This window comes from Ailuropoda melanoleuca, chromosome 10 (assembly GCF_002007445.2).
Source record: "Ailuropoda melanoleuca isolate Jingjing chromosome 10, ASM200744v2, whole genome shotgun sequence".
Taxonomy (NCBI): domain Eukaryota; kingdom Metazoa; phylum Chordata; class Mammalia; order Carnivora; family Ursidae; genus Ailuropoda; species Ailuropoda melanoleuca.
Window position 1 is genome coordinate 56,710,587 of NC_048227.1, and position 18,361 is coordinate 56,728,947.

The window sequence follows — 18,361 nt, forward strand, 5'->3', positions numbered from 1 at the left end:
CTTTTGGCAAAAGCCCTGCTTGTTACTAACCATGTTACTAACCATGTTACTCTCTGTGGGTCATTTCGTGCAAGCCCTCGTCTTCGTGCCCTGTACCAGCCCTGGAAGAGAGCATTCCAACAGCACAGATGGAACAGCTGTGGGCCATAGTTCTGTCTCCAGAATCCAGCGGTAGTACATTACATTTCCTATCTCTGAGGGAGGGAACTGTATAACATATACAAGAAAAATATTTAAAGAGTTAAAATGAAAAGTCCGAGTGTTCAATTGGTCAAAGTTTATGTGAACGTTTCTTCTTTCACATGTTGTATATTTGTGTGTGTGTGTGTGTGTGTGTGTGCGCGCGCGTGCGCACATTCGGGGTATTCCATATTTATTAGCACAAACAATACTGAGAAGAAAAACACAAAATGGAAAGAGAGAGAGGAGGGTGGTTAATTTGAAATGCCTGTCCCAGTCTAGGTCTGTACCATCAGGCGTCCATCTCTAGATCCTCCCTTCAATGCCCCTTCCTCTGTCTGGTGTCCCGCGGCTGGCACGGTCGGTCTGCCGCACGTATAACATGGCAAAACGTGATCTTAATTTTCATTCTAAGTCTTTAGCATGAACATCCTGGAAGTTGTAAGAAAAGGGTAATATCTCCTCATGAAAGTCTTTCTTGCTTTTTGTGTGTTTCTCTTTCTTGCATCCCAACTCTCTACATCAGATTGTCCCTCGGACTTTGACTGTTTCTCCCTTTTTTCTCCCTCCTCCCCCTCCCCACTCTCCATCTTTATTCTTTCATTGTCACATGTTTTGAAAGTATTTCTTGCTTATCAAACGGAATTTTCTAACCCTTGCTTTTACCCCCTTTGAAGGGTGGGGCACCTGGCTGACTCAGTGGGTGGAGTGTGCGACTCGATCTCGGGTTGTGAGTTCAAGCCTCACATTGGGTTTGGAGCCTACTTAAAAAAAAAGTTGAAGGATTTTTGAAAGGCGAAGCAGCTGAAATCCCTGTATTTTTTAAGCCACACAACTAAAATTATTTTTTTTTAAAACCTATGCAGAAAAGAGTTCCCCCCATGCAAACACATATACACTTGTGTTGAGAAGCTAAGGTGTTCTCAAAGTACCATGCCTCCTGTCATTTCCAGTAATGCGCATTAGACTCGTTCCTCGTTCCTCATGGTGGCTGAACTGAAGGAGCTACTTTAATGCAAGGTATTTGTTTTAGAAATCAAAATGAGTGTTAGGAAATCACAAGTGTTGCAAAAAAGAGTTACTTTGTACATCAATGACCCCGCTTCAGTAGGAGGCACACGTGAGTACTTGTAAAAAGATCTCGACCTGCTTTCTCCAGCCAGCTTTGGGCTGGTAGCCAGGCGTAACCTTAAAGAAATGGAAGTTTGTGTGCCAGGAGCTATGTTGCTGTGCAGCGTCCTCGCACGGGCAGAATCGAGCTGCAAAGTCTTGATCACACTAAGCCTTGCACAGAAAAGATTTCCATTCTGTTTTGGTTTTGTGTAGACCTAATCGTGTTTCTACTTATCTCCAAGAGTGTTGGTAACTCCCTTTTGGAAGGGAGAAGGGATGTTACTAATTCCAGTAGCAGCAGGTGCTTTCTGTCCGCCTCTAGCTCTGAGTCCCTGTGCTGAGTGTTGGGAAAGCAGACAGGACATTTTTCCTGCTCTGAAGAGGCTTGTGTTCCACTGGGCAACAAAAAGGTGGGAAACACGTGAAAGCCTTATTTTCAAACAGTATGTTAATTACATTTTCATGTAGTTTGCACAGCATATTTTTCTTCAACCTCCAAATCTGATTTCAGATAAAGTACTTCTAAATTTAAAGCAATGACTCCAATAGGCAATTAGGTGGTTGGGGTGGGCGGNGGGGGGGGGGGGGAAGGATGGAGGGAACACTCTCTTTTGCTTGTATGTCCACATATTTTCGTATGTTAACAGTTCGTAGTATATTAACAATTTATCCTGTATTTCCTGGCCTTTTGTTCCCCTCCTAGCTGAGAAGTTTGCAGAGATCTCTGAAATTGCATGTAACAGGATAAGGCGACTTTTACTAAGCGGCGGCTGCTGATAGCAGGCGCTGCGGCCAGAGGTTGGGAATGACAGCACAGCCCAGCAGCCAGGGCTGCGGGGCCTCCGCTCACTGCTGGCATGGGGGCTCGTCCTCGATGCTTACACACGCCCCTAACGAGCCACGTTTCATATTAGCCAACAAGAGCACCCTAAAATGAGTCCTAGCACACAGGCCGTCTCTGAAGTAGTCCTGTTGTGGACTGCACTCCTCCCCATCGGGCAGGGCTGGCAGAGGATTCCAAGTGCGGGTTCTCCGCAGTGAGGTGGGCCGGCTGCCTTCTGTAAGGTGGGCAGAGAGTACATGGGAAAGAGCTAACTGCAAACGAGGTCTTGGGGTTGCAGGGCTCTGCCGTAGTCTGTGAACACCCAGCGCAAGAGCCCTCAGGACCCTGACCCAGCTGGGAGGAGAGCCTGGGGAGGAGCCTAGGAGAGCAGGAAGAACACTGATTGGCCCTCATGGCTTCTTTGCAAAACACTCCCCTTCCTGACAGATTACCGTGGAGGTTGAGTGAGAAGGTGCTGGGTCCCATTCGACCTTTGGCACTCCAGGTGCAAAGACTCCTACTTAAGAAGATCCCTACTCTCTACTCGCAGGCCATCTAGTTTTTCATCGCCTATTGGCATGCTCATTCTTCTTCCACAAACACTGGGAAGAAAAATCCCTGGATGCAAAGAAATGTATGCCCTGTTTTAAGAAAGGGTGTTTCTCAAAGACATGACTGTGAACTTTACTTTGGAAGAACAAGGGCATCCTGAACTCTGCTCAGAGCACCTTGCGTAGAGATAGGCTGGAGATGCCCAGGGACCTGTCTCCTGCTTTCGCCGGTAAATGAGGACCCAGCTCTTACAGTGACTCGAGGCTCCCATTGACTAAAAACTCCGAAATGGGCACCTGAGCCAGATGGATTGTTTCTCATGGGACGGTTTTTTTTTTTAAAGCAACTTTATTAAATAAGATATAACTTATATAAAAAAATTGTACCTATTTTAAGTGTAGTTTGATGAGTTTTAAAAGACACGTACATGTGTGTAACTATCACCACAATTAAGATATAGAACGTCGCCATTACCCCCCAAGTTCCTTTGTGCCTCTTTCCAGTCACAGTGCACCCCTCCACCCCCTCCCTACCGCACTGATCTACTTTCTATGATTATATAGTAGTTTGCATTGTCTAGAATAGTGTATCAATGGAACCATACAGCATATAATATTTTGAGTCTGGCTTCTTCCACTTAGCATAACATTTTTAAGATTTATCTGTGTCATTACATGCTTCAGAAGTTCAGTCCTTTTTATTGAGTAGTATTCTGTTGTATGGATGTACCACAATTTGTTTCACCATTCACCATTGATTGGCATTTAAGCTGTTTTTGACAATTATGAATGAAACTGCTGCGAACATTCATGTATAAACAGACAAAACTCTATGATTCTAGGAAGTTCAATACACAAAACAGCAGCCTGGCAGGTGAATAAACTGGCTGCCCTTCTGAGGGGAGGAGGAGTCAAGTAGTTGATCAGGCCGAGTTACAAAGAGCAACCGGTTTTGTAAAAAGCAGCTATAGCCAAAAATAAAATGCCTGCACAGAGCAGAGAGGACTGCTGATCGGGCATCTTTCAACCCCATGGAAAAAATGGATTGTTACGTGATTGGCAGGACAGAATAATACATACACTTAATGGTTTTCCTTTGACACGGACTCAAATCGAGCTAACAAACTCAAACCTTTTTTCCTGGCTACTTCTTTAGAGTATGTTTGAAGGCCTGTCCAGGCAGCGGAGACAAAGTGCTCATCTCCAGAGTTAGAAAGATTATCGGTGGGGGTGCCTGGGTGGCTCAGTCGGTTAAGCGTCTGCCTTTGGCTCAGGTCATGATTCTGGGGTCCTGGGATCAAGCCCCGTGTGGGGCTCCCTGCTTAGCAGGGAGCCTGCTTCTTCCTCTCCTTCCCACTCGTGCTTCCTCTCGCTATCTCTGTCTCTCTCAAATAAATAAATTTTTTAAAAAATATTTAAAAAAAAGAAAGACTACTGACTGTGGAAACATGGATAGGGATAAGTAACCTTGGCAAATGGGCATAAAAAAGTACCTACCTCAAGGACTGTTAGGATTAGATGGAATTCTATGTAATCTCTTTGCAAATGTCTAGCACCTAAGAAGGGCTCAGTAAGCATGAACTATGTTTGAAAATCATGTAATACCTTTGACCTAGAGTAAAAATCCAAATATATTCCTTAGGTAGTTGGAATGTTTATTTTTCTTCTTAAATTACACAGTGAATTCTTCCTATATTATTTATATAACCATTGTAGGATTGAATTATTAATCAAAATGTGGTTAGAAGCATATCAATTCAGTCATAAAAGTTCTCAGTGGTGGGCGCCTGGGTGGCTCTGTCAGTTAACTGTCTGACTTTGGCTCAGGTCATGATCCCAGGGTTTGGGGATCGAGGCCTGCAACAGGTTCCCTGCTCAACAGGGAGTCTGCTTCTCCCCCTCCTTCCCACTTGTGCTCTCTCTCTCTCAAATAAATAAATATTTTTTTAAAAAAAGCTCCCAGTGGCTGCAGCAACACGGGTTCATCTCATGCAGCAGCTAGCTAGTTCCAAAGCTCCTGCCAGGTGCTTCTCAAACCAAAAGAATTGCTCAGGGTTTGTCAGTAAATGTGATTCATGAGCACTTTCTCAGGAGCTGATTCTGGGGGTGTATGGCCTGCACGCAATCTCTTCCTTTGGGCTGACTCTGTCTCAGGGGTGCCCTCTGCACCTCCCTGTCCTCTGAAAGGAGTCCCCCTGGTGGAGCTGAAGGAACACGGGTTGGAAGCTGAGGACTTGAGTTTGATCCCGACTTTATTGTCCCTACTCCCCCCCCCAAAAAAAACTTTGTCTCTTTGCTGTCGGAGCTAGGCTGTCACAGAATTACCTGATGTTACACTGCCTGCAGCAGCTGTCTCAATAAACACTTGCTGACCGTGTTAATTTCCACGGCTTATCTTACAGTCTTTCCTATTTCCCACCACTTCCAAAGTCCACTGGCGGCATATAACTCAAAGGAAATGAAGCTGCTTTGAAAAGTGATTCTGGAATCTCTCTGTAAACAGTCAATATTGTAAAAACTGCCCTGAATATTCGCCTTCCAGGAAAGGTGGGGCTCAAGCAGAGGTAATTCTTGAGTTATTGTAGCCACACGTGTGGTCCTGGTTTCGGTGGGTTCCTGGCGCGGAGCACGACGCCTCGCCTTGGAGTCAAGGCTGGGCTAGCGGCCGAAGCTCCCAGCCTTTCCTAGGACGGCCTCCTCCTCTTCCCGCCCGTCCCCGGCCCTCACCTACCCCCTCCCCGCACCGGGCAAACCCCGGCGCGCTGCGGCGCCCATTGGCAGGTTTGCTTTTATTGGTAAGTTCGGAACGGCGTCCGCTTCCGGCGCGGGCACCGGGTGCCGGCCATTTGGCTGCAGGCTATGTAAAAGGCGTCCGTTTTTCCCTTTCGCGCACCCCGTGCGGACCGACGCGGGCGGCCCGGACCCCTTCCCGGGGGGCGGGGGGGGTCGGCTTCCCGGGCTCGCGCCTGAAGCCCGGCGGGGCGGTGAGGGTCGGGCCTCCGGCTGCGGTCGGCGTGGGCAGAGCCAGGGGCGCTGCTGTGCTCGGCGCCTCCCGGACCGCAGGGGCGGGTACGCGAAGGTGGTCGTCCTCCAGCTTCGCCCGCCTACCTCCAGCTACTCCCCGTAGGAACTCCCCGCGGGGGAAGGGCCTCTCAGGTGAGCTCCAGAGCGGCCCCATCGCTTTGGGGGGACCAGCGGGCGTTTGAATGCCCGCGTGCTTCTCCCATTGGAGGAGTGCAGGCCCGGCCCGCCGGGAACCACTGGTGTGGCCACCCGCTGGCCCAGGTGCTCGAATCCTGGTTTTCTTAAGAGTTTTCACTTGCAGTGGTGTTGTACCTAGGTGGCTTCTTTGTCTAGAGGAGAGTGCTAGAACTTTTTACTCGTTTTGCTTTCTTCCTACAAAAAGAGAGGGTGGTGTTTCAAAACAACAACAAAACTCTCCTTTGAGATACTTCAGGGGCTCCTGGGTGGCTCGGTAGGTTGGGGGTCTGACTTAGGCCCAGGTCACGCGAGCTGGGGTCGTGGGATCAGCCCAGCGTGGGGGCTTCCTGCTCAGCCGGGAGACTGCTTGTCCCTCTCCCTCTGCCCCTCTTCCCCGCCCCTACTGCTGCCCTGTAGTCACGCATGGCTGTTTTGAAATTGCACCTTCAGTGAGAAAGAATGTAAAAAGCAATAGCTAGAGAGACCTGGGAATTGTTTATGTTGTATGCATGATTATTTGGACCTTCCTAGTTTTCCTTTAAAACACAAGAATTATAGTTAAAGGAAATGTTTTTCCAAGTAGCGCCAAGCATAGGTGGGGCTTAAGAAAAATTTGAAAATCTGAGTTTATTTTGTTGGAATAAATGTAACAAAAACACAGCTCTCTAATTTCAGTTAGACTCGTCTGTTACCACTTGTTTGTAGTTCTGCAGTGTGCTTACTACTAAGGAAGGGGAAAATCAGATTCTCATAGTTTCTCTCCCCCAACCCCTTTTGTTTTCCAGTCCAGAGCACAGCCACCAGAAGAAAACAAACGGAAGCCAGTTTTGGGGAAACTTGGCAATCTGTTCACGACTGGAAGGAGAAGGACCAGCAGAAACGGGTTAGACAGTCCCACCAGCTCCAGTGCCAAATCAGTGTCTCCCAAAGATGTAACCTCTTCCAAACTCCCGGAAAGAGAGAATAAGAGTAAACCCCCGGGCAGCCAACCAAAGCAAAACGACACGTACGAGGAGGGTTCCCCGCAGGAGCAGCCCCTGGAGTCTGAGGAGCACTCCGAGACCCATGCGCAGGTAGCCCCCTCTGACGCCGAGCTGTCACCTCGCACGAGCAGCGGCGCAGCGGCGGCGGCTGGGCAGCAGCGCCACGAAAGTGATTCACTCCAATTAGAACCTCTGGAGGCAGAGGGAGAGTCTTTCCCAGGTGCCACCACCGCTGCCAAGCAGCTGCATTCCTCACTTGAGAATTCCTCCAGGCAAGGGAACGCAGAGACGCTGGCCGGCAGTCCGGGGGAGGACGCTTCTCCCAGCGCCGGCTGCGAGCAGGAGACAGGCCAGAGTGCGAGGGGTGTGCCGGGGTCGCCCACCCGGGAGCAGCCCACGGGGGGACTAGGCGAGGCCATTGACAGAGCCCCCCTTGTGTGTGCCGGGTCAGGCTCTCTGGAGCCCCAAGACGCGTGCAGCCGGCCCCCGGAGGACGCGTCCTCTCCGCCAGGTGACCCTGCGGCCGAGGGCCAGGGGAACTGCTCCGGCTCGGCGCAGGCCGACGGCAAAGCCGGGCCCCGAGGGCGACACGGCCGGCCCGGCGAGCGCGCCCACCCCGCCACAGTGCTAACTTTGGACATCTACTTGAGCAAGACCGAGGCGGCGCAGGTGGACGAGCCGGGCGCGACTCCTCCGGGGGCAGAGGATTGCGGCGATTCTGACGACATGGAGAAGAGGTCGGGCGGCCGCAGGTCGGGCAGGCGGAGAAGGTCGCAGAAATCCACCGACTCCCCCGGGGCGGACACGGCGCTGCCCGACAGCGCGGGCCAGGACGACGCGGTGTTCGACTACGAGGTGGCGCCAAACGCGGCCGCGGAGAACGGCTCCGCGGAAAAGAAAGTGAAATCTCCGCGGGCGGCTCCCGACGGGGGCGTTGCCTCGGCGGCGGGCGCGGAGTACAAGTCCAGCCCCGGTTCCAGAGGGCAGCCCCGCGGGGAGTCCGACCGGGGCAAACAGCCGCCGCCGGCCTCGTCCCCCACCAAGAGGAGGGGCAAGAGCCGCGTCCCCGAGGCCGCGCCCACCTCGCCCGCCAGCGGCCCTCGGGCTCCCGCCAAGGAGTCCCCCCCAAAGAGGGCGGCAGCGCCGGATCCCGCCGCCAAGGGCGCCGCGGGGGACAACGGGGAGGAGGCGGCCCGGGTCATCCCCCGCGAGCTCACCGTCAAGAGCAGCTCGCTGCTGCCAGAGATCAAGCCCGAGCACAAGAGGGGCCTGTTCCCCAGCCACTTCGACAGCCGGGAAGGAAGTCGAAGCAAAGAGCTGGGCAGATCGGCGGCTGGCTCTGACGCGGACGGCTTGAAGCCCAGGCACCATTTGGGTGCGGGCAGGTCGACGGTGACCACCAAAGTGACCCTGTAAGTAGCCGCTGGCCGGGGCCTGGTGGAGCTGCGGGTGTCGGCAGACGTTCTGGGTGCTGTTTCTGGGAGGCTCCGGGGTCTTTGCATTGGTGGCAGAACTCCCTGGGCACCGACTTTCCCCCTCTGTGTTTGAAACTGAGATAGTGAAGGGCTAGTTAACACAGTTAAGAAAATGACGCTTCCAGAGCCTAGCGGGGTTGATTACTGTTTTGGTAGAATGTTTCAGTGGAATGAGTGTTAGAATCTCTTGCGGCTCAGTGTTTACATCATCGGTTGAAAGAAGACCACTTGGCCTGACGGGAGCTAATCTTCATTCAAAACATACCCAGCATTCCTGGATAGGGCAGCCTTGAAACACCTACACAGCGGATTTGAAAACATGGAGCAAAAACTCACGTTCAGTATGACCCAGTAGTAGCTCTGACATGTGTGAGTTTACGAGAATTCGCAGAACTTTTTCTGGAACTTAGGGCAGCTTAAAAATTTTTTTTCTAATTCCTCTTCTTAGAATGTTCGGAAGGTTAGTGGCATTTTTGCCCTCAAGTTGAAGGGTAATTCTTCAGGTAATGAAATGAAGAAAAAACAGTGTTCTTACTGGGGTACTTTGTTACATGATAAGGACACACTGGAAGGATCAAGCTTAGCATCAGACTGACTATCTGCTGTTAAGTTCATTGATTTTTTTTCCCAAATATTTATTGAGTGCCATCTGTGCATGGTACTGTGGCAGAAACTACCCGGGGTAGGGGGGGACCTCAGACTATGACTCAGTACATTGCCCTTGAGAAGTTTATGGCCCACTCTGGCATGCAAGGCGCAGATAAATAACTCTCTGAGGTGATGGCTAAAGGAACTGCTGAGTGGGTTATCTGCTATAAAGTCTGGGAAAGTGCAAAGCAGGAGAAACCACTGTTGGCTGTGGAGATGGGCTTGTGCCTTGATGCTAGATGTGGTTTGTATAGGTGGATGGGGTAGTGAGGGTTCTCTATAATAAAACTCAAGATCCTCTCCCCTTCCCACACACTCACTTCCCCACCTCCCAGTTAGTGCTTGTGAAAAATGAATATCTAAACTGCTTAAGTTTTTCCTACATTTGCACATTCATTAAAAGAGCTGTATTTTCACCGCATTTTGATTCTTAGACCAAATGGTTTCATTCTGTTTGAATTCTTGGGCAAGTAAGCTTTAGAGTAGGAGGTTTGTTAGGTAAACCCTTGAGGGAGAACGTGCTGAATGAGTAATGTGAGCTGCCTCACCAGCTGCCAACCTGGAGACCTTCGATAAAGTCAGCTATTTATTCTGTACGGCTGTGTCAGAGAAGTAGCCGGAGTGAGTGATGCCCATTATTTGTAGAAGGCCAGTGTGACTGAACATTTGGACCTGCTAAGTGTGAGCTTAGAGAAACGTTGCTGTGGAGCTGTGTAAGGACGTCTTACCTGCCTCCAATCGGAGAAGGCCAGTGGAAAAACCAGAAATGTTACAAGGAGTAGGGTAAACAAACCTGGGAAGTGATCTTATAATGAAACTCTTCATGTGCTGTTTTCTGTACAAGAACTAAATCAAATGTCTTCTCTGTGCCGATTATTTTCTACCTAAAATTTTCCCTTCGCAAGGCACTTGGCTTAATTGTGTTTTCCACAGGGCCTCATGCTTGGTGAATTGGCAAACTATTGAAATGGGACGTTAATTCCTCCTAGTTTTTTTCTGCTTGAAGGATTTTTTTCCCCCAGTTTTTTCCTCTGATTGTATTTCAAGAAGAAATGTTATTCACATTATTTTTAAAAACAATTTGCATCTGATGTTTTAGTTAAAATTATTTTACATTCCCTGAAAAAAAGGACTATACAGCAGCAAGTTTCTTGATGCTGTTAGAAAAAACTTCATCTTTAATTCTGTACCAAGTATTGAATGTTGAGATTCTTAACAGTGGTATGTTTAGAATGAGAATTTTCCTCTCCTAGCCATGGCTTTTTAGACACCAGATTATTTTCCCCTCTCACATTATAATAAAGGTATTAAACATGAATTATAGAAGCCTTCCTTTTAATCGGTTTGAGCTAGGTTAATTGTAGTGACTCTTGGTAGCAGAACTTAATAGCACAGAGAGTTTGGTTGTAAAATGTATTTTGATCTTGGTGTTAATCTTTAATGTGCAGATGTGTTTCCTGTCCTTAAGGTAGCTTGTTGGCTAACCATTGGTGTTTTCCATTTACATCATAAGATATACTTTTATGTTTGATTGTTCCTTGAGTTGATTAGTGAGAATTTTTAAAATGTATATTTACTGGTATGGGAACATCCTTCATTAGCTGATGGCATTTGTAAGCTCTCCATTTCTACTCCACTGGTTTTGGAATTTAATCTTCAAGGTAGTGCGTGTAAGTTCATTTTCCTTTTAAATTTAAGCTATGGGCCCACCGTGAGGGAGTCTAGCTACCTTATGGAGACACTGGGGAAAGCAATGCCTAAGAGAAATTCATGAGACTATATGAAATTTAGTATGTAAATCAAATTCCTAGAAATAAAAATCTAAATTCCTAATGCCGTATTTGGGAAGGACTCCTTAAGTCTTTTCAGTCTTCTCATTTTATCCAGAAGGGTAAGGTGTCTCACCCAAAGTCATATTGCCTGTTCCTTCAAAAGGCTCCTCTTTCTTGAAGGCCAATGAATCCTTGGTGGAGGAAGCATGAGATTTCTGTGTGTCTCTACTTTTCATTATCAAGGTGGCCTCCAAAGTATGATTGCTTCAGAGCTCCTGCTAATTCATTGACTTCTTGAGTAGGTAAAGCTGGAAAGGGCCAGATTTGGCCACTGAGGTCTGGGGATGCAGGAGTATAGCCTCTGAGACCAGAACACCTGGTTTCAAGCCCTGGCCCTGTCACTCACTGGGTGTATGACTTCTGGCAAATTTACCTGCCTTTTCTAGGCTTCAACTTCCTCCTCTTAAAAGAGAACATATAAAATAGTACATTGGGCAAGCAGAGTGTTTGTCAAGCGTGTGTCAATCTGTGATTGTTAGTGGTTATTATCTCTTCATTTCAGAAACCACTTGGCCTATGGTTTAGACATTTTTTTGTGTTTAGCTTTGGAGCCCATTCTTCTAGGAAAGCTTATATAAAAGTGATAAATGAAACAGATAAGTAGAAGTGCTTCTGGTTGAAAGGAGGGGAACTGGCCCCAGGTTCATCCCTCCGTCTGTATTGTCCACACTGCATCTGTTGAAGAGAACCCCAAGAATCCCTTCAGCCATTCCTTGGGGAAGGTGGGGGGTGGAGAGAGGACCAGCTCTGTTCTAAACTGTCTAGGTTGTTTGTGTTTTCCCGGTAGAGAAGGTAGCAAGTGCAGTGAGTTCACTTGACCAAGCTCACATAGATAATCAGTGTAAGAGCCAGGACCAGGGCTGGCGAATGTCATACAGAGAACATTTTGTTCTCAGAAAGAGAACAGTGCATATATTGAAAGGTTTATGATTTCCATTAGGGAGTAATAACCGAGGAACATTGTAGTTTCTCTGTAGATTGAGGGGAGACTCACTTTGCCCTCAAAAAGGTGACCAAACCAACAACTGAGTAACTGATAATTATGGTGCATCCATATGATGGAACTTTTAGGCAGACATTATGAAAAACTTCAAATTTTTTAGTAACTTGAAAATGTGAAAAATGTGAAATAAAAGATTAATCTTTTTTTTTAAAGTCAAGATCTGAAACTCTGAACAGAATAATTCCAATTCTGTTAAAAATATTTTACTATGCATACAAGAAGACTAAATTATACTAAACTGTTAACAGGGAGATTGAGTGGTAGGAGTATGAGTGATTTTTCATTTTTCGATTTTCCAAATGTTCTGTAATGAACACACTTATATAATCAGACTAAAGTTATATGAAGAAAGATGAAGGGGATAAAATATCCAAAGAGGTAAATAAGAGAAATATTTTTATAATCTAGCCTTTTGCAGTAATGTTTAAAATTATAAAATAAAAACACACAACTGATGTGTGGGGAAATCCTTTACATATTTAAAATAAGGGAGTACATTAAAAACATAAATTCAATCTAATGTTCTTCAAGCCCTAAGATGTCTTCTTTTTTTTTCTGAGTGGGAGAGGAAGAAGCAGGCTCCCAACGGAGGAGCCTGATGTGGGACTTGATCCCGGAACACTGGGATCACGCCCTGAGCCGAAGGCAGACACTTAAGGACTGCGCTACCCAGGCGCCCCCCCTAAGATGTCTTCTGACTCTAGTGTTGTGCACCGAGCTCACATATTAGGTGCTTGGTAAACTTGCTAATCTCCCACCTCTTGACTTTCTTAGCTATATAGTTTTCTCTTCTCTCCTACAGAAGGAAAACATCCACTAAAAACAGTTGAGAGTGTATTTCAGATTGTTTGAAAATAGTCTCATAAAAAAACAAGAACGATGTTGGCTTTTCATAATAATAAATGTTTTGTAATATTGGTATGTTCACTTTCTAAAACTAGGTCAATAACTTTATCTTACTGCTTTATTTTTGCAGCCCAGCCAAGCCCAAACATGTGGAACTAAATCTTAAAACTCCGAAGAATCCTGACAGTTTGGGAAATGAGCATAATCCATTTAGCCAGCCAGTTCATAAAGGAAACACTGCTAACAAAATCTCCTTATTCGAAAACAAACGGGCCAACAGTAGCCCAAGACATGCTGACATTCGAGGCGCAAGGAACACTCCTGCCGGTAATAAAACCTTTGTTGGGAGGGCAAAGCTGAACTTAGCCAAAAAAGCCAAAGAGATGGAGCAGTCTGAGAAGAAAGTAACGCCAAGTAGTCACCAGAATGGTGTGCTGGCGAAGGAAACCTCGCCAGAATCCAAAGTTGCCGAGCAGGAGCTCCCACCAGCAGCCGGGAGCCCCTGTACAGGAGGGATGGGGCCGGAGCCTACCGAGGGTCCCGCTCTCGGTTCTCCGCTTCCCCAAGGGGATAGAGCAGAAGTGCAAGCAGATGCTGGCTGCCTGTCTGAAGCGGTGGTTACTGCTCTCATTCCTGGCAGGGACCCCAAGCCCTTAGGAGAGGATGACTCAAAGGCTGCAGACAGCAAAAGACTTGCGCTCGAAAATATGACTGATCCAGCTCAGGACATTCCCGCCATTCTTGATACCAAAGATTCCCCTCCAACAGCCCGACCAAAGCCACAGAATACATTTTCTGACTCACAGCCCCCGGCTGAGTCATCTAACGGGCCTTCTCTCTCACAGCCTGCTCCCAAAGATGCATGTGTTCAAGCTCCCAAAAGCAATGTTCCACGCACTGATCTAGAAGTGTCAGAAAACCATAAGGAATGTGTTCCGCCCGTGTCCCATAAGAATGAGGAGAAAGTGCCGCCCTCCAAACTTGCAGGAGGAGGAGAAGAAGGAGAAGCAAGCCCTCCTGTGTCCACAGAGCACAGCCCAGAAGCTGCAGGAACTGAGCGGCCATCCAAGGTCCTGGTCCAGGTCCGGTCCTTCGTGCTCCCCGTGGAGAGCACTCAGGATGTGGGCTCCCAGGTCATCTCTGAGAGCTCTGAAGTTCGAGAAGCACAGTTGCCATGTTGTCACAACAATGAACTTGAAGTGGTTTCTGTTGCAAGCTGTGCTCCCCAGAAAGAGGAAGGGCTGGGCAGCGAGAGCCTATCACCCAAGCACATTCATTGCAAAGAGGAACATGCAGCAAAATCTGGCCCACAAGTCATGCTGCCAGAATCAGAGAAAACTCTGCTTATCCAGGCTCAAAGTCAGGGCGATGGAAAACCCCCGAAGGCTGACTCCAGCCCCCTCGGCTCGCCTGGCAGCAGAAATCATTTAGAAACTTCTCAAAGGCCAGATCAAAATGTTGTGAATGGCCAGGCCAGCCCTGCCAGTCTTTTGAACTTTTCTGCGGGTAGCGATGACAGTGTCTTTGATTCTTCTTCTGATATGGAAAAATTCACTGAAATTATCAAAAAGATGGACAGCGCCATCTGTGTGCCTCAGAAGAAAAAGAAAGCCAGGGTGCCCAACTCACCTGCCCCTCCCTTTGTTATGCCTCCTATTCATGAGGACAACTTAGAAAAGGTGTTAGATCCCAACGTGTTTACCTTTGGTTTGGGGAAGAAGAAGGAAAGCCAGCCAGAAGTGTCACCGGCTTTACATTTGGTGCAGAACCTTTACACAAAATCCAGCCTGCGGCCCAAACGCTCATCCACCGAGCAGAGTATCCTCTTCAAGTCCACGTTCACTCACACTAATGGGAAAGACGAACGTCCAGAGACCAATGACAAAGAGAACAAAGATGTCCCCAACCGTGGAGTCAAGAGATCGAGGCTAGAAAAAAGTGCACTCTTCTCCAGCATGCTGCCTTCCTTACCGCAAGACAAAATCTTCTCTCCGTCTGTGACCTCAGTGAGTACCATGACCACATCTTTCAGCACGCCTCAGAACACTTCTCTTCCTCGGGCCTCGGCCTTACCACCCGGGGCGGAGGGGGCCCCGCCCTGCGGCGCAGGCAGAGAGCCGCCCAACCTTCCACCCAGCCACGGAAAGGTCTTCAGTTTCAACTCCACAAACGCATCTGCCTCTCCGCCGGTCTTGAAAAGCACAAGCTACATGGAGAAATACCTGCCCAAAGAGGAAACCAAAGAAGACCTGGGTTCACGAAGCAGCCTACACTTGTCAGACACCAAATTTCCTGAATTTTCTAAACCGAAGAACAGTGATGATCTGGAAAAGGCTAATCGTGTCGAAAGCGTTCTTAAGCCGAACTTGCCAAACTATGGGAGTAGCGACACGGACTTCATGGGTCTTTTCAAATCCAGCCGGTTTGACCCAAACGTGTCTTTTTCTGCGATGTCATTATCAGACACAACCGTAAGTAGCAACATATTACCGTTTATTGGGGGTATTTATAAAATGAGAGGAGAGAGGGGTGAGGAGCAGTTCATGTTCTTTTAAATGGTTGTGCGTGTGAATGATAGTTTTCTATTCATTTATCACATTGAAAACCTACTGTGTGTATAAAGGGCCAGTGGGGGCTAAGAAAAAAGGTACTAAGATTTCTGTCTCCAAGGTGTTGGTGCTCTAGTGGGGAAAATAAGCCATACGTATTTTAAGGCTTGCAAATTTATATGTTGTATTCTGAAAGGTGCTGGTGAGGTACCTTGGGAGTTCGAGACAAACAAGTTATGTCTAACCTAGTTCTGTGTAGAAATGTTCAGCGCCCTACTTGGAATTTTGAAGATCTGTGACGCTTCTTTGTTTATTCAGAAAAGCCCCGCCAAGAAGTCTTATTCCTGACCCTTCTCCTGTGATGTCAGATTCACTCTTTCTTTCCATAAGTCACATTAGCTGATTGTCCCCTGGAATTCAGGAAGTCATTTCTCTTTACTTGGAAGTTTCATCAGGGAAACAGTTTTTCCTGCTAAGCTGTTGGGGTAGAAAGAATTTTGGCCTACATCGGGTCTTTCCTTTCATGTTGCAGAGAGGGCAGCAAAATATGATTTTGAGAAACAGTTACGATTTCTCCATTTTCTTTTATCTGAATTCCCGAAGTTGTTTTCTTTACTGAGTTTTTGGTGTGAACTGTGTGGCTTTCTGTTACCAAGCATGATACTCAAGCAGAGGGAGGACAATGAATGAGGAAGGCAGAATATAAGTTTTAGAGGGCAGCTCTGCTAGCCCCGAAATAGAGCGGACCTCGGGATTCCTGTTGCCCACGCTGTGAACTAGGCTGTCTGGCCAGTGTAGACCGTTCTGCATTACAGTGTAACCCAGCAGAAGGTATCGTGCCCCCCCCCATCTGAACGGGCACTGCAGCGTGTTTCCGTTTGTTGCGTGGGCTTTGGCTCAAGCCTAGCATAGAATATCATTTTGGAGGTTCTTTCAAAACGCATGGTTGGGTGTCTAGTGGAAGTTCAAATCCTCCTTTTCAAAAATGTTCAAACTTTTGGGTCTCAGGACACCTTCATATGTAAAAATTATTGAGGGCCCTAAAGAGCTTTTATTCACATGAATAATGTCTACTGGAGTTGATTACATTAGAAGTTAATGGTAAGAAAAATTTAAAGCATGAGAACACACGAGCACACCTTCCATTAACCATCAGAGCAGTGGTGTCCTCACATGTCCTGGACCCTCTGGAACATTTTACTGCACTCTTGTGAGACAAAGAGACGGAAAAAGGAAAATACCCTCTGATGAGAAAAGTTTTGACCTCATTGACTTCCTGAAAGGTTCTTGGGGCTCTTCCAAGGGCCCCAGGACCACACTCTAAGAACCACTGCTGTAAACAGACAAAACAGAGTCAGCCCATAGCACTCAGAAATCAGATTTTTAGGTATTTCCCTCAAGCACAAAATTTCCACTGGTCTACTTACCCTTCATTATGGTGCCTTTTCTCTTTTTAATCATACTTAAGATCACTTCTCTTATTTGATAGCAGTCTGATGAGTCTGACAACAGAATACACAGTTTCTCCATGGAATCCCTTGAAAAATCAAGCCAAGTGGAGAAAAAGGAGGAACAAAGTGTTTATACTTTCTCTAAGTCTTTTTATGGTTAAAAAACTTATTTTTTGTTTTTCCTTAGGTCTTGGGCTTTGTTTACTCTACGACTAATCTATCTTTATTGTCTTACCTGAGTTTTGTTTTAAATTTCAGGCCTTTTCTTCAGCTTATCCACTTCTAATGCGTATGTATACATAAGTAGAGGCCATTTTGATTTTTAATAGTGTTCTACTGAGGCCTTGCTGTGGTCTGTGGCATGCTGTGCCATGGCATGGTGCAAGAGCGATCAGGTCAGAGGCAGTCCTTAGAATAAGCACCCAGGTCAGCACTGAAAGTAGTCTGTTTTATAATATTTTTTCATGTATAATTGCTATTTTTATTATCTTATGCATTTCTGGCTTCACTGGTCTTGCCAGATGTTCTTGAAAACGATTAGTTTTGGAGCCATGCAAAAACATATTTTGTCCTTCAAAAAGGGAGGATTAGGAATACTCTGTGAAATATCCATTGTGATATGTACCATAAGCACCCTTTTATTGAGACTAATACTTGTTATGTGGTGGTAAGATGTTACAATCCGAAGACAACATTTATAGATTCAGATAAGGTGTGAACACATAAACTTGAGGTAGCTCCTTCTGGATACATGAGTAATACTTCATGATTTCTCTTTATTTGACATTATACAGAGATTGTTTGAGTTATAAATTCTTAGTTGAATTCTTACTCTGTGAACTGATGTAAAACATAGGTCTGACTCTTGGGCCCTGAATTTTCTAGATTGGTGGAAAATGAGGAGAAATTGAGGAGCGCCTGGCTGGCTCAGTTGGTTAAGTGCCTGACTCTTGATTTGGGCTCAGGTCATGATCTCAGAGTTGTGGGAGCAAGCCACGCATCAGTCTTGTAGCTGGGTGTGGAGCCTGCTTAAGATTCTCTCTTTCCTTCTGCCCCTTCTCCTCCCTCTCTCTCTCTCTCTCTCCCCCTCCCTCCCTCCCTGTCTCTCTAAAAACAAACAAATGAGAAGAAATTGAAATGGCACATTTAGTTAGAGGAGAAAAACTACTCTTAATTTAATAGCGCAGACTCAGAGCTTTAATACAGCTTTGGCACAGATCAAGGTGGATTGTTTCAAAATGGATGAATTTTGAGGCAAAGAGAAACTGCAGAGTATTACACAAAGGTTAATTTGTTGTGTTTTTGTTCATCTGATTACAGACACTTAGAGGAAGTCTTGCAAATAAAATCAATCCCCGACCTGGAAAGGTAAGGTGATGCTCTGTTTCTAGGCTAGATTTTATTTTGGTCTGATGACGTTCAACCAGGTGCTGCCACTTCCATTTTCTTGTAGGTAGTGATCTACAGGGACCCGGATGTGTCTGACGCGTGCATTGAAGTTTTCAGTGACATTGAGGATTGCAGCTCCTGGAGCCTGTCTCCCGTGGTGATCGTCAAGGTCGTCAGAGGATGGTAAGAATGGTGCTTTGGGCTCCTGGCTTAGAGGATTGCGTTTTACATTTTTAGTTACCTTTTTGGTCTTCAGCACTTATTTAAGATTATGCCATTAGTAATGTAAAGGGGAGAAAATATTAGTCTTGGGGGTA

The 18,361-nt window shown here is 46.8% G+C and overlaps 1 protein-coding gene across 2 annotated transcripts in view; it reads left to right on the top strand.

Annotated features, from left to right (window-relative positions):
* Nucleotides 1-18,361, top strand: part of CRYBG1 (crystallin beta-gamma domain containing 1) — a 190,842-nt gene that overhangs the window by 136,912 nt on the left and 35,569 nt on the right. The window contains exons 1-5 of one of the 2 annotated variants that reach the window (XM_011232658.3): nt 5,671-5,823; nt 6,654-8,263; nt 12,786-15,126; nt 17,976-18,023; nt 18,109-18,227. In XM_011232658.3, the coding sequence (XP_011230960.3) occupies nt 7,578-8,263; nt 12,786-15,126; nt 17,976-18,023; nt 18,109-18,227 (3,194 nt within the window). In that variant the 5' untranslated portion in view covers nt 5,671-5,823; nt 6,654-7,577. Of the gene's footprint in view, nt 1-5,670; nt 5,824-6,653; nt 8,264-12,785; nt 15,127-17,975; nt 18,024-18,108; nt 18,228-18,361 lie in introns of those variants that run through there. The other variant, XM_034670916.1, reaches the window with a different exon arrangement.